This window comes from Erpetoichthys calabaricus, chromosome 16 (assembly GCF_900747795.2).
Source record: "Erpetoichthys calabaricus chromosome 16, fErpCal1.3, whole genome shotgun sequence".
Lineage (NCBI taxonomy): Eukaryota > Metazoa > Chordata > Cladistia > Polypteriformes > Polypteridae > Erpetoichthys > Erpetoichthys calabaricus.
The window spans coordinates 85,440,850-85,455,367 of record NC_041409.2 but is presented as its reverse complement, the minus strand read 5'-3'; the positions used below and the strand labels follow the sequence as shown (position 1 = coordinate 85,455,367).

The window sequence follows — 14,518 nt, the reverse complement described above, 5'->3', positions numbered from 1 at the left end:
CTGGGTTACGTGTGCCCAGGTGACTACACTTTCTGGTTTGTGGTGCTTCTCCTGCTGGTTACCCTTACAGGCCATGCCGCACACAAATTGTGCTTAGCACCCCCATGTGGCCTCTGACAGCCTCACTGTCCTGTGCTGCCAGTTTTGCTCTCTCTCTCTTTCCTATGGATATGTTCTGTGAGACTTTACCACCTTTGCTGTGCCCTTTCCGCAGCCACTCTTTACCAGCTGGGCAACGCTTTACAAAAGAGACAAGCAAATTCAGATCCTAGCTATGTCCCATTTTGTTAGAAAAACTTGTGCCCTTTTCACTTGGGAGTCAGAACTTGCTCCTCTAAAGCATGTGACTTTGTGCCATTGTCCCAGGGAACTTAATTCTTGTGTGCATCTGTGTGAAGCTGGCAGTATAGAGGCATTTCATCTCAGAGTATTTACTTTAATCCCAGCAAGTGGGCGTCTGTTTGAAGAGCCAGTTTCCTGCTCTACCTGTTCTGTCAACTGCTGCTTAAATGGAGGAGTGAAAACACAGAGCAGAATTGATGGTGTTTTCATTGTTTCTTTTCTCGTTTGCCCCCAGCCTCCCCCATCACCCCTTTCCAATGCTTGAATACGGCAGCTTAATGACAGAGAGTTCAGACAGATTCCCTAGATGCTCAACCCTACCCATAACCCTCACCCCTATCCTCGGAGTATTTTTGTAATTGTTAGTTACCAAATTGAACAGGGAGTGAGATGTATAGGATTATGAGAGGGCACCTCTTTTTGTCCGCCCATCATACGCCACGGAGAAGGCACTTTTTTATTTGCATATTAAGAGTGGTGTTTTCTGAACTGCTCCCTGCCCCCTCCACAAAATGTCTCTCCTAATGCGCTGCAGCTGCCAGCCACGCTCACTGTGAAGTCATCTTCATTGGGATTTATGTGTCTGTCGTAACCAATAACAGAGGTGTACGACAGGATCAAAGCGCCAAGCCAGCAGCCCAGTCGTGTTTTTATTTGTTGGAAAAGTTCACTTTTATTGCAGACATTGGGAGAGGTGTCAGTGGGACACTGGTGGGTAAAAGAATCCTACTGGCGAACATGTCTGTCCTTCTCCACTGCCAATTGTCTACTTTACCTTTCCAGAAGCAAATGCAAAATCGGAGTCTGTCGGCTGGCTTCGAGCAGCCAAGAGCTTGTTGGGCCTGATTTAAGAAAGGGACACTGGCATTTTGTACCTGGCGTGCATCGCAGCCAATACATTTTATACGTGCTGCGTCTGTATTCTTTGCTGGAACCAGATGTTTCCCATGCGACTTGAACGAGTGGCAGTGTCTGAGCCAGCCAGGGCCATATTGAAGACGCTCACAGTGGTCAGCTTGAGGTCTGGTGTCTGAGCATCTGGTCTGTATTTCCTGCTATTAAAGCTTTCCAATTGTGGAGCAGCTGCTGTTAAAAACAAGAGCTTGTGCCACCTTTCAACATCCTCATGGCTGGGGCTCACTCTCTCCCTCACACTGCTTCTTCTACTCTCACTCTCACTATGAGAGAAGATGTTCCAGGTTTGAAGATAACTGTTGCCGAAAGGGCCACCGCACACTGCTTATGTCTCCCTTTTTGTTGCAGGATTTTAGATTGATATGTTCTGTACTGGTTCCCTCTCCATTTCCCAGCACACAGTGCTCCTAGCTCGGTTTCCTTCTGACTTACTACTTATTATTACTTACTAGCTGTGTAAACCCATGCTGTAAAAACTATTGAAATCGTCAGAAAAAAAAATTGAAATGTAGAGATGTCAGGTAATTGAAAGGAACTACTCTGGGCATTTCTCTAGTAGGAGGTTTCATTTTGTTGATGTGCTCGCATAGTTTTTGCATTAGCAGCTAAGCAACTGTCTTTCTTCGGAGGTTTTGTTTTGCCGACGTGCTCGCCTCACTTGTGTATTAACAGCGGGAGGAAAAGTAAAATGGACACCGTTTTGCCGATGTACTCACCACGCTTATGTAATAGCTGATAAGCGAGTGACTCTCTCTTCGGATGTTTTGTTTAGCCGACGTGCAGGCCTCGCTTGTGTTTCCTCAGAGTATCCAGGCTGGACAGACACACACACTTCCACGCATAGACATTTATATATAAGACTAGCTGCCCCCTGCAGCTCCACCCATGTAGTAATGAAACAGGACAAACTTTAAAAATCAATGACAAAATTTGAAAAAATGTAATTCTGGCCAAGCGGAAGGTAGGTATGCTCCAACATCAAACGTTGCCACTGTATCTGATCGTGTTTGGTTCTGACTGGAGAGCGTCTCCTGCATGGGGAGAAAAGCACGTGGCTGTGATATCTCTGGCAATCAGCAGCTACCCTCTAAAACACACGTAGCTCTCATCTCTCTGTCTCTCAAAAAAACGTGAAATGTTACTCCTTAACAATCTCTAGATGATGATGTCTGCTGAACATACAGGTATCGCCAGGAAAGTGGAGGCAAGGTACACTCCAACACTTGGTGAGAGGTAGAGTAACTGGAATGGAGGCTGGCGCATGAGTGAAGAGGGCCCCACCCAACTCCCCTCAGCACACAGCCTCTTTCTTGGATTTTCGCAAATAAATCGGTACTGTAAGTGAGCTGTGATGCTTAGCGCGATGAGAGAAGTCACAAAATCAGCCGGAATGTTCATGCAAATTACAGAAAAATAACAGATCTAAATTCGATAAGTAGTTCTCTTGTGAAAAGCAGACAAACATACACACAGATAGACATTGGATTTTATATGTATATATATTGTAGTGTCATCAGGCACGGGTAAGACGCGTGTCAAAAGAATTCACAGAGTCCAAGAGTTCGTTTTACCGGTTTTTAGTGAAAGTTAAAAGCAAATGATCCAAACAAGAATAAAAGAAAAAATATTTACACACTTAAGAATAAAAGGCAAAAAAGGTAAAAATGAATCTTCTATAAACTTAGCTTTTCTTGAAAGACTTTAGTATTTTTATACTTAAAGGTTCTTAATTTCTTCTTTCCTACTTAAAGGTTCTTCTTCTGTACGTACGGCACAACACATAAATTAAGTGCTGTTAATTGCATATTTACTTCACGCACTCTAAAGGCTCGTAAGCCGGTTGGCATATAAGCAAGTGCCCAGGCACGGTGACATGCAATCACGGTTAAAAACCATATGCCTCTACACCTTATACAACACAAGGCTGACACTAACTCACTGGAGAATAATGTTTACTCCAAGCTATTAGAAATGGCAAGAACATACCAAAATGATTCTATTCACGGGGGTTATAGGAACCTTCCATAGTTTATGCATTGTCATCTAATAAACATTCATGAATCTTATAGGTGGATTGGTGATTCTAAATTGGCCCTAGTGTGTGCTTGGTGTGTGGGTGTGTTTGTGTGTGTCCTGCGGTGGGTTGGCACCCTGCCCAGGATTGTTTCCTGCCTTGTGCCCTGTGTTTCTGTGTTGGCTGGGATTGGCTCCAGCAGACCCCCGTGACCCTGTGTTCGGATTCAGCGGGTTAGAAAATGGATGGATGGATGAATCTTATAGAACAAGAAAAATGGCTCTTACATATATATATATATATTGTGGTGGATTGCCGGCATTTTACTCCGGCCCTCACCCCCAGGCCGTCAGGAGGAGCTCTCCCGACAGCATGATCGTGCCCCGAGTTCCAGCAGGGCCTCATGGACTATGTAGTGTTTATACACAGCCCTGCTGGATACCTTGGGGGCCACCGGGAGTCGCTCTAGGGGGGCTAGCGGGCTCTTATGTGCCCTATAACCCGGGAGTGCGTCATCATCACGTGACAGGAAGGAACGACGTGCTCCCGGGCTGAAGAAAGGGACTGTTTACCCTGACCCGGAGGGAATAAGGACTTGTGGGTTTGGCCAGGAACCACTTCCGGGTCAGGGGATATAAAAGGACTGTGGGAAAGCCCAGACACTGAGCTGAGCTGGGAGGTAGGAGGGCAAAGTGTCTGGGTGAGGAGGATTGGTTAGTGATAGAGAGAATTGTGTTTATGAGTGTGGAGTGGAGGGTGCTTTGTGCACAGTGTAATTATAAAATAAATAGTGTTTACACTTTCATCTGGTGTTCAGAGTGGTACCTGAGGGTTCAAGAGGTGGACCACGCCTCAGTCTGTTACAATATATATATATTGTCCCAGATGGATGAGGACCCTACCCAGCCGGGACGCCTGGATGGTCCCCGTGATGGACAATACCTCCCCTGGGCCACGAGGGGGCAGCCGCCCGGGTCTGCTTACGGGCCACTGGACCGGAGTTGGGACATTCCACCACCAGGGGGCGCCCAGACAGTCGTGAAGTCCCGGATGGCAGCACTTCCGCCACACCAGGAAGTGCTGCCGGAAGAATTCCCAGGGGCACCCGGAGTGCTTCCAGGGACTCTCTGGACTCTTCCGCCACACCAGGAAGTGTCATCAAGGGGAGCACCTGGAGCTCATCCGGGTCAGTATATAAGGGACCTCCTCCCTCCAGAAGAGGAGCCAGAGTTGGGAGGAAGGAGACGAAGCTTGTGAGGAGGGGAGAGGCGGTGAGAAAGAGAGAAAGAGAAAGAGAAGAAGAAAGAGTGTTGGAGGAAGGCATTGTGGTGCGGAAAGAAATAAAAGAAGTGTGTTTTGGACATTCTGGTGTCTGTCTGTCTGTGGCCGGGGGTATGCTTTCCACAATATATATATATATATATATATATATATATATATATACACACACAAGGGGGGCAAGCCAATTTGGCTCCAAACCCCCAGTTGCGGCCAGTCTGACGCTCGCGTTGTGAAGAGGGGGACTGAACGCACCCCAAGGAGACGCAGTTGCTCCTCCAAAACCCCCTCTTAAATGGTGATAAAATGGGAAACAAATACAGCTTTTTTTACCTCCTCTTTGCTCGATCTGCTGTTGGCTTGCTGCTACTTTCGTGCTTCATGTTTTTCATCTCGCATGGTGCTTCGAACATTTTAAAGCCTGTACAGCAGCTGTCCTACTCTTTGTCTTTTATTTCCAGCCCCGGGCGTGGCTAAATCTCTTGGCCCTCTTAGTTAAGTCTCGTCTCGCGGGATGTGAGCTCTTGATATTTTTTAGTTTAGAATTTAAAAAACGGAATAAGAATCTGAAAATCAAACAACATCACATTAAAGTTTGATAAACTCTGAAAAGAATGATACTAAACATACAGTATATGTGGGTTTTAAAATAAGCCCGATCTACAGTGTGACAAAAACGTCACATAAAATCGTTGCACAAAATCGTTGCACTTTTAGGCTTAGGATTTTATATATATACTAGACATTAAGCCCATTACAATAACGGGCGCTAGAACAGTAGTCCATAAACATTAGTAGGAACAGTCTGTATTAAATGGCAAGGGACCTTTTACCTCATTAAATTTTTCCCATAAAATGCCTGTAATTTTCTCTGACAGTATTACTGGCTTTGCTGTCCGTAATATGGGTTTAATTTTCTGTCACAACAGTGGCCAATCAGCAGATTCTCCCCAGCAACTGATGTAATGTGCCCGAAAATAAATCTACTTTTTAAAGTCATCGTATTTTAATATCATGAAAATTCGTATATTTAGGAAAACCCCTTCAACGACTGACACTTGACACTTTACCGGGCCAAGCTTCTTAATCGGAAATCTGACATCCTCAGAGTGAACACTTGCACAACAATGGGGAAGCTGGTCTCCGCGTTGCAGTACCCGATTGGATTTTTCGTGTTTTATGTTTTAGGTCTTACCTCATTTACCGAAATCCGATTGGATCTGCCACGCGATATTTTATAGGTCCCGCCCTCTCTGTCTTGTGTGACGCGTCAGGCGGCCTTTGAAGCGTCACGCCGTGCCCCGCACATGCGCACTTCACACACACGGACAATGGACGCACACAGGGTTTTTATTAAAGAGGATTATTTGGCAGATACCCTTATCCAATGTGACTTATGTGGTAAAAATTAACACATTAATTAAAGAAACTTATCCCCTACTAGGACAAGTTTGATAAAATCAGGCAGGAGGAAGTCTGTTCATTGTCTTCTTTATTCACTCTTACAGCAAATGCCGAAGAGAGAGCACTCATCACAGCAGTCTCTTACAGCATGATCAGGATGGTCAATTGAATTTGCATAACAGTGATGAATTAATGCTTACATATCATACTCTGATTGGTTAAAAGACACAAGGTGCTTTAGCATACAGCACATCCAGCATAACATCCATCCATCCATCCATTTTCCAACCCGCTGAATCCGAACACAGGGTCACGGGGGTCTGCTGGAGCCAATCCCAGCCAACACAGGGCACAAGGCAGGAAACAATCCTGGGCAGGGTGCCAACCCACCGCAGATCCAGCATAACATGAAAATTTTAATATATCTTTAATTCGGCTCTTATTCTTATGAAAACTGTATATGTGCCATCTAGCAAGTCCTACTAGGTGCATGAAAGACCGTTACATCAGCCAGTTTCTTGAACCATCCCCCTGGAACACTCTGCTTGTTCACTTGACCATTTCAAGAGTCTCTTTATGACATTTTAAAACCAAATGCTTACATATTTCAATGTGCACTGCAAACTAAAATACTTAACTGCTGCTACGTCTAAATTATTCTCTCACACTTAAAGCATTTGAGATGCAATCCTTAACATTTCTTTTGTTTTGTTTTTTTTAATTGCAGACAGGTGAAGCGACTTGTTCGTAATCACATAGTGTCAGTGGCGGGATATGAACTCACAACCTTGGGGTCTGAAGTCCAAGGCTTTAACCACTGCTTCTACCACTCTCACTCTCACTATGAGAGATGTTGTTCTAGGTTTGAATGTCATACTTGAAAATGGGGCCATCACACAATACTCATGTCTCCCTTTCTCTTTTTGGATCTGAGACTGGTATGTTCTGTACCCTGTATATGTTGTGGCATCTCTCTACTGGCTTCCAGTTCAATTTAGAATAAATTTTAAAATCTCCTGATTACTTTTATGTCTCCTACATATGCCTCTGAATTGCTTATACGTTATCAAACAGTGAGACCACTAAAATGTCTAGTCAAGGTCTATTGGCTCTTCCAAAGTCTAGATGAAAGATGAAAGGTGTTAAAGCATTATCTGTGATGGCATCTAGACATTGGAACAGCTTACCGCTAGGCATCAGATCAACTGATTAAGTAGCAACTTTTAAATCATATTTAAAGAATTTACTTTTAAATGTATTTAGCTCTTAATTATAAATCTCTTTGATGTTGCATTTACTTTACCAAATCATTGTTTAAAACCTCTGATGTCCATTTTATTTGTGTCTGGTATGTATGTTTAATATGAAGCAGTTTGTGCTGACTGGCTTGAAAAGTGCTCTATAAATAAGTTGTTATTATTATTATTATTACCGTATATATTCACGTATAAGTCGGGTCTTGAAACTTGAAAAATTGATCATAAATTCAGACACTGACTTATACGCCTGTTCAAAAGTGCGATACCTAATTTTTTTTTTACATCTTCTTGCCTCCTCCAATCTCGCCTCAGTTTCTCAGACACATCGAATGTTGTTGCAGCAGCACAGTTACCAATTTCTTTTGCAACTTCAACGATGTTTAATTTAAAACCAGCTTCATATTTTCTTCTGATCGAACGCTCCATCGTAGATACGGGATGCTCTTATGATAAAGGTGTATGAGGGTGTGAGATACAAAAAAAACAAATCAGTGCAAACGTCGCTTCAGAATAGTTTGGGTGTCACTGTGTGGTCACGTAGGCACAACAGAGAGAGAGGTTAGGAGCACACGCTGATACAGCGCATTGCCGCACCCACATAGAAAAAAAAAGGCCATGTGCTTGCTGGTTTCTCTCTCAGGTGGGCATTAGCATAACATAATTGCTGCAAGAATCCTGATGAGGGTGCGGAAATATGAACATATTTCACCAATTCTTCAGTCACTTCATTGGCTCCCTATCCATCTCAGTATCGAATACAAACTCTGTTTGTTCACTCGCCAGTGTATCCATGGAAATTCTCCACAGTATCTTAAAGAACTCCTTATATTACAATCCACTACAAGAAACCTCCGTTTTACAAATCGCCCCCCGTGACCAAACTTCATACAATGGGAGACCGAGCCTTTGCAGCCGCTGCTCCACGGCTCTGGAATGCCCTACCGGAGAGCCTAAGAACACAGCAGGTTGTGGGCTGTTTTAAAAAAAACAGCTAAAGACTTTTCTATTTAGGAAAGCTTATTAACAAGAATGCTATAATTATTGTAGTTTTATCTCTGTTTTTATCTTGCCTTGCCTTTGTTTAATCTTTTTATGTTGCACTTTGAGATTTACTGCTAATGTAATAATAATAATAATAATAAATTTTATTTATATAGCGCCTTTCCCATGCTCAAGGCACTTACAGAATATAATAAAGAACGGCAGCGTATACAGTATATAGCATTGTACAAACCAGATAAATAAATAAAGAGGATTAAGACAGTGAATTCTGAAAAAAAAAAAGAAACAGACAACATAATGTAAAGTGCCCCTATAAATAAAATGCATTATTATTATTATTATTATTATAATCTCTTGGACCTATAGAGTGAGTTTTCCGCATTCGATTTATACGACCGACATTATAAAATACCAGAAATTATATGATAAAATCAAGTCCCAAATTATCTGTGGAAGAATTTATCCGCGAGTATATATAGTATTATTAGTATTATTATTGTTATTATAAAAATATTAGCACTCACTAAACAAGCTGGAAAAACATGTAAATTGTTTAAACTCCCTAAAATCCACTCTAAAAATAGGAAAGGAAAGGAATTAAAAACCACACAAAATAAACATATCAAAATGTATAACAAATCTGAACTCTAACACCTAGCTGGGGTGGCTTTATGCTACATGTGGCAACATCGCACTGCCACATGTAATTCTAGCCCTGTCTGTCTATTTCTTTGGCATTCTGCTAAGTTAAGTAGTGTCACTCCATTTTGCGCTGCTTTACACTTCTCAAGTGCTTTGTGACACTGAACTATCCTGGTTTACACACGCATGCTGGATATCATTGCACTGTTTGTAAAACTTCTGAGTTGTACTTGCATCCATCAATTCATTTTCAAACCTGAGTAATGTAGATCAGGATTACAGGCTTCTGAGCCCACATCAGAAGCATCATGTGCAAATCAGGATTCGGCTCTCGGTGAAGGAGCAGTCCATCAAGTCTACATTCACGCACAATTTTGCCTCCAGTTACAGCTTAATTTGTCCATGATGGCGACAAATGTTATCTACCTTCACCAGGCAGGGGCAAACAGTTGATGTTGAAGTTGACATACATCAAATACCACAAGTATTGTTTCTGGGGTTGCATTGGAGTAAATGCCAATCGCTTTTCTCCTCCCTCAATATCACTTCTACTTTCCTTATCATGAGCATGGTTCTGACTGCTAAGAATAACACAAACACACCTTTAGATCAAACACCTCCACAAATACCTTTCTATCCATTCTTTTTGGAGTATCTCCTCCAATGTTTCTGCTTATCCTTGAACAATATATTTTATTCCTTTGTTGTTTGCTGGAGGAATTAGGAGTCAAAAGAATCCACTACTTAAGCCAGCAGCCTCTGATCTTTGTGTGACATGCATATACAATGAGAATTAAGTTGCTGTTCTATTGTTTTTTTTTTTTTTGAAGGTTGTTTGGATTCTACAAGGGAATTCTACCACCAATCCTGGCAGAAACCCCCAAGAGAGCAGTTAAGGTAATTTTATTTTTTCTCAATCTGACCTTGTCTGTAATGTTTTTGTTTCACATACGTTCTGATGGTAATAGTGTTATTTCAGATCATATTTAGTTATCCTGTGTTCTAAAATCAACACTCCTAGAGTAAGTCTGTCTTGGTGGTTTCCATTTTATTTATTCCTAGTAGTGAATATCAAACCGGTTGCTTCTTTGAGCTATGCAGTGCCATTATCAGTTTCTTACTGTGCCCCGTGCCTAGCATTTGCTTTGTGGTAATTTCCCCAATGTCATTTGGTGTGGCACCATTGTTTCAGAGAGTATAATTGTTAGAAGCCACAGACTGATGGATTTTTTTGGTTAGTGTTAGACTTTTCAATGACTTCTGCTTGAAGAACCCTCCCAGGTGGAGTTAGAAACCCAGTTAGATGTGAAATGAAGGAATCATTGGTTAGTGCAGAAGGGAAATAAGGCCAGTTATCCATGTGTACCTGTCCATTAATCCATCTATGCATTTTCTTGAACTACTACTATCTCCTTATCAGAGTATTGAGGAGCCAGACTCCATATTTGCATGAAATGGTCAATCTTAGATAGGATGACAGCACAATGCTTGGGCACACTGGCACAAACAAGCACTGGCTTAATCTCAATGCACCAGTTTAGAGTCATCAATTGTCCTCAAAACAAGTGTAATGTGGTCAGAAAAATGCCAACTGATGTTAAACATGGCCAAGGGAAGGTCTCACAACTGAAGCAAAGTATGAGATGTGCTACCATCAATAAATTAAAATCTGAGTTCAGCTGTGGGACAGAGTGAGGGAAGTCAGAAGGTCTAGTTTCTCGTATCTTGCCATAGCTGACATTCATTCATGACCCACTTGGGTTCCTCTCCTATATGTGACAAATGAAAGAGTAACCAAAGATACACAAACAATGTATACTGGATAATTTCAAGAAAAAGTTGTTTGATCTGTGGAATACCAATTATTGTTAATTTTTGATGAAGGGAAGTCTAGGATATAAATACTCCATGGATCCTTCCTGCCTAGTGACAGCAGTGCAGACTATTAAAGGTCTCTCAGTGGGTAAGACATATTTTTTTAGCACGTAATGTGTCCCTTGCTGTAATTACTCCTTTGAACCCTTCCCTCCCAGCATTTTTGTACTATAACCCTAGATTGTCCAGCAATTTTCAACTATTTTGTAAACCAAATATTTTAGTTTCACAGGTTTTCATGATTTCCTACCATTCATAATAAGGATCTATCACCAAAACTGCACTTTTGAGTAATATGCTTCAAAACAGTTTTTAGTGCCAGAAGCAATGAACAAGAACACATCACATGATTTTCACCATCTTCAGATCAATCGCCACGTGTCTCTCCTTCCCTGCGGGGCTCTCGCTTCTGGCATCAAGAATCCAAACTCCCTCGGGGCCCAGTGCAACCCGCTCCAGTGACATTGGCAGGTAGGGTGTTTGACTGGGGCGGTACACCTGTCATACCGTAATGAAGATGTCCTACAGCAAGCTCAGGGAGGAACGAAACCTCCCGTGGAGCAGAAGGGCAACAGCTCTCTTTGCCAGCGTAGTACTTCTCTGTTCACAGTAAGCATCTGTTGTTTTGAGTTGATCCCTTGATAACGTACAACTGAAATCATTTCCAGTTTCTTCATGAAGCCTACGAGGAAAAACAAAGCTGACCTGCATCTAATAAAACAGACATATAACTTGCATAAATAGTGTAACTGCGTAACTAGACAGTGATATATTATATGCGTAGTCTAATTAGTCGACTATACTGTACTTCCTTAGAAGGCTGGAGTCTTTCAACATCTGCAATAAGATGCTGCAGATGTTCTATCAAACGGTTGTGGCGAGTGTACTCTTCTACGCGGTGGTGTGCTGGGGAGGCAGCATAAAGAAGAGGGACGCCTCACACCTGGAAAAACTGGTGAGGAAGGCAGGCTCTATTGTAGGCACGGAGCTGCACACTTTGACATCTGTGGCAGAGCGACGGGCGCTGAGCAGACTCCTGTCAATCATGGAGAGTCCACTGCATCCACTGAACAGTGTCATCTCCAGACAGAGGAGCAGCTTCAGCGACAGACTGCTGTCACTGTCCTGCTCCACTGACAGACTGAGAAGATCGTTCCTCCCACAAACTATGCGACTCTTCAATTCCATCCAAGGGGGTAAACGTTAACATTATACAAAGTTATTGTCTGCTATACCTGCATTGTTATCACTTTTTAATTTAATATTGTTTTTTATCAGTATGCTGCTGCTGCTGGAGTATGGGAATTTCCCCTTGGGATTAATAAAGCTATCTATCTATCTATCTATCTATCTATCTATCTATCTATCTATCTATCTATCTATCTATCTATCTATCTATCTATCTATCTATCTATCTATCTATCTATCTATCTATCTATCATATAGTGCCTTACCAGTCTATCTATCTATCTATCTATCTATCTATCTATCTATCTATCTATCTATCTATCTATCTATCTATCTATCTATCTATCTATCTATCTATCATATAGTGCCTTACCAGTCTATCTATCTATCTATCTATCTATCTATCTATCTATCTATCTATCTATCTATCTATCTATCTATCTATCTATCTATCATATAGTGCCTTACCAGTCTATCTATCTATCTATCTATCTATCTATCTATCTATCTATCTATCTATCTATCTATCTATCTATCTATCTATCTATCTATCTATCATATAGTGCCTTACCAGTCTATCTATCTATCTAATGTGGCAAAGGCCAGTATTCCAGCCAGACGGGTTATGACAGCAAAGGGGTGTAGCAGATTCTCGGGTGGGAACATGTTTCTATGGCAGCAGGCTGCAAGATTTAGAGAGTAGAGTAGTGTAACAGTAGCGTAGCATAACAAATATGCACAGGCCATTATTCAGACCAGCAGAGTTAGGACGATGGTTAGGTGGGCTGTTGCACTGGCCTTTTGAGTTTATACTGCTATGTGGTTGGCCTGAAAACCAGCCGGCTAGATTCAAAAGGTTAACACAATGTCTGAATGCTAAACATTGTTACCACTCAGGCTCATCTCTAGTGGCACTGACCATTATGAAGTGGGTCAAAGATGAGACAATAGAGTTGCATAAAGGTTTGGGGCAGCCAGCCGTATAGTTTTTCCTGGCTGCGAAAGAGTTAATTTGGGAGTACATTGTGTACAGATACGAGTCCAAAACAGAGCAGACTTAAGGAGGCAAAGATGGTGGTTTTATGGGAGAGAAGAGGAAGTGAGTTCATAAGGGCTGGAACAGGAAGTGAGGTCATTGGACTCAAGTGGAATTTCCCTTAATCGTTCTGCAGTGGAAAGAGAGAAAGGGTCAGTACCCTCCGCCACCCCCTGGTCTGTCATATAATTACCCTTATTCAGGCTCTTTAGCTGCCTCACATGTGCACGTGTGTGACAAGGGTTAGAACATCCTTTTGGTACTACAAGTCTGTTTTTTACACCCAAACCAATCAACTGTTTAGACAAACCCCCAGGTTATACTGTAAGTCTTCACCAACTCCACCCACTTCCTCATTACAATGGATGATCTCTTGGGGTCCCCGGTATGCTGGTAGTCCACCCACAACTCTTTTTTTTTTAAAGATAAATCAGTGTGGTAACATGGAACTTTGGACACTGGCAGTCTATGTATTAAGTTGGATTTTTGTAAAAACGGCATGATTACTGTAAACAATCATTTTGTTTATATAAGAGGCGGTGAGAACAGCTGCTTAGAAGTAATTGAGAAAGTGGTAATGAGGGAGAAAATACACTCTTTAGTGCTTCTATGCATAACTGTCATCTACTGGAGTAAAGTCAACACACAGTACAGAGTTTCTTGTGTACTGCCAAAACTTCACAATGGCCTTGTAAAAATGGGAAAGGAGCCGTTCCTTTTGTTTGACAGAGTGCACAATGCCAAGGGCACCGTGAAGTATTTGACTTGCTGCGATGTGTGCACCTTATCCTAATATTGGTTTACAAGGTTTGGAACGAATGAGTTCTCCGCTCCACATTTTCTGCTTTCTTCGTTAGGATATCACCACTTTAGCCAGTTTAGTGATTTTCCTCTGTACTGGGTGGTGCTCCTTTAAGGAAAAGCCTAGCCAGTGGGGATTTGTTGCTAAGATGTTGGACTCGAACCCACATGAATGTTGGGTCAATCATCCCACTCCCCCCTAATCTCAAAAAGCCTCCCAACCCCACACTACAACATCTCATGTCTCTTGTCGGTGCTCAAAGTGTCCAGCTAAGTTATTAAATTGCGCATCTTGGAGTGAGCATGTTATATGTAATTAATAAAAAGTGCTTCAGAGATTGCCTAAATATTGGGAAAAAAGTAAGTATTGATTTAGTCTTGAAGAAACACATATTTGAATTAGGGCTGTAGTCAATTGCAAAGAAAAGTTGCAGCCTGAGTGTCTACAAGCACAACCCAGTTATGAGAAGTGAGTGACGTTACAGTGTGCAAGGAAAAAAATACACGTTAAACCATGTCATATTTTTGTGACTTTGTCGTACACTTTGTCAGATTTGCTGATCTCATCGCTGCACCATGTCCAATTACATGACAGAAAATCACAGGCCATGTCACATTTGCTGACTTGAGTGGTGATCTTCCAGGTCAGCTGTGCTCGCCCCTATTTCTGACAGTCAATCACGTGCTGCCTAATGGAACCAATGCTTTACGAAGTGTTAATAGCCACAGTATGTTCATCAGTACTCTCCATCCTTGAATTCC

General features: G+C 42.0%; 1 protein-coding gene across 1 annotated transcript in view; it reads left to right on the top strand.

The window, feature by feature from the left end:
- The window catches only part of slc25a21 (solute carrier family 25 member 21), a 544,109-nt gene that overhangs the window by 456,730 nt on the left and 72,861 nt on the right, over nt 1–14,518 (top strand). The window contains exon 5 of the mRNA XM_028821245.2: nt 9,687–9,753. Within this exon, the coding sequence (XP_028677078.1) occupies nt 9,687–9,753 (67 nt within the window). The remainder of the gene's footprint in view (nt 1–9,686; nt 9,754–14,518) is intronic.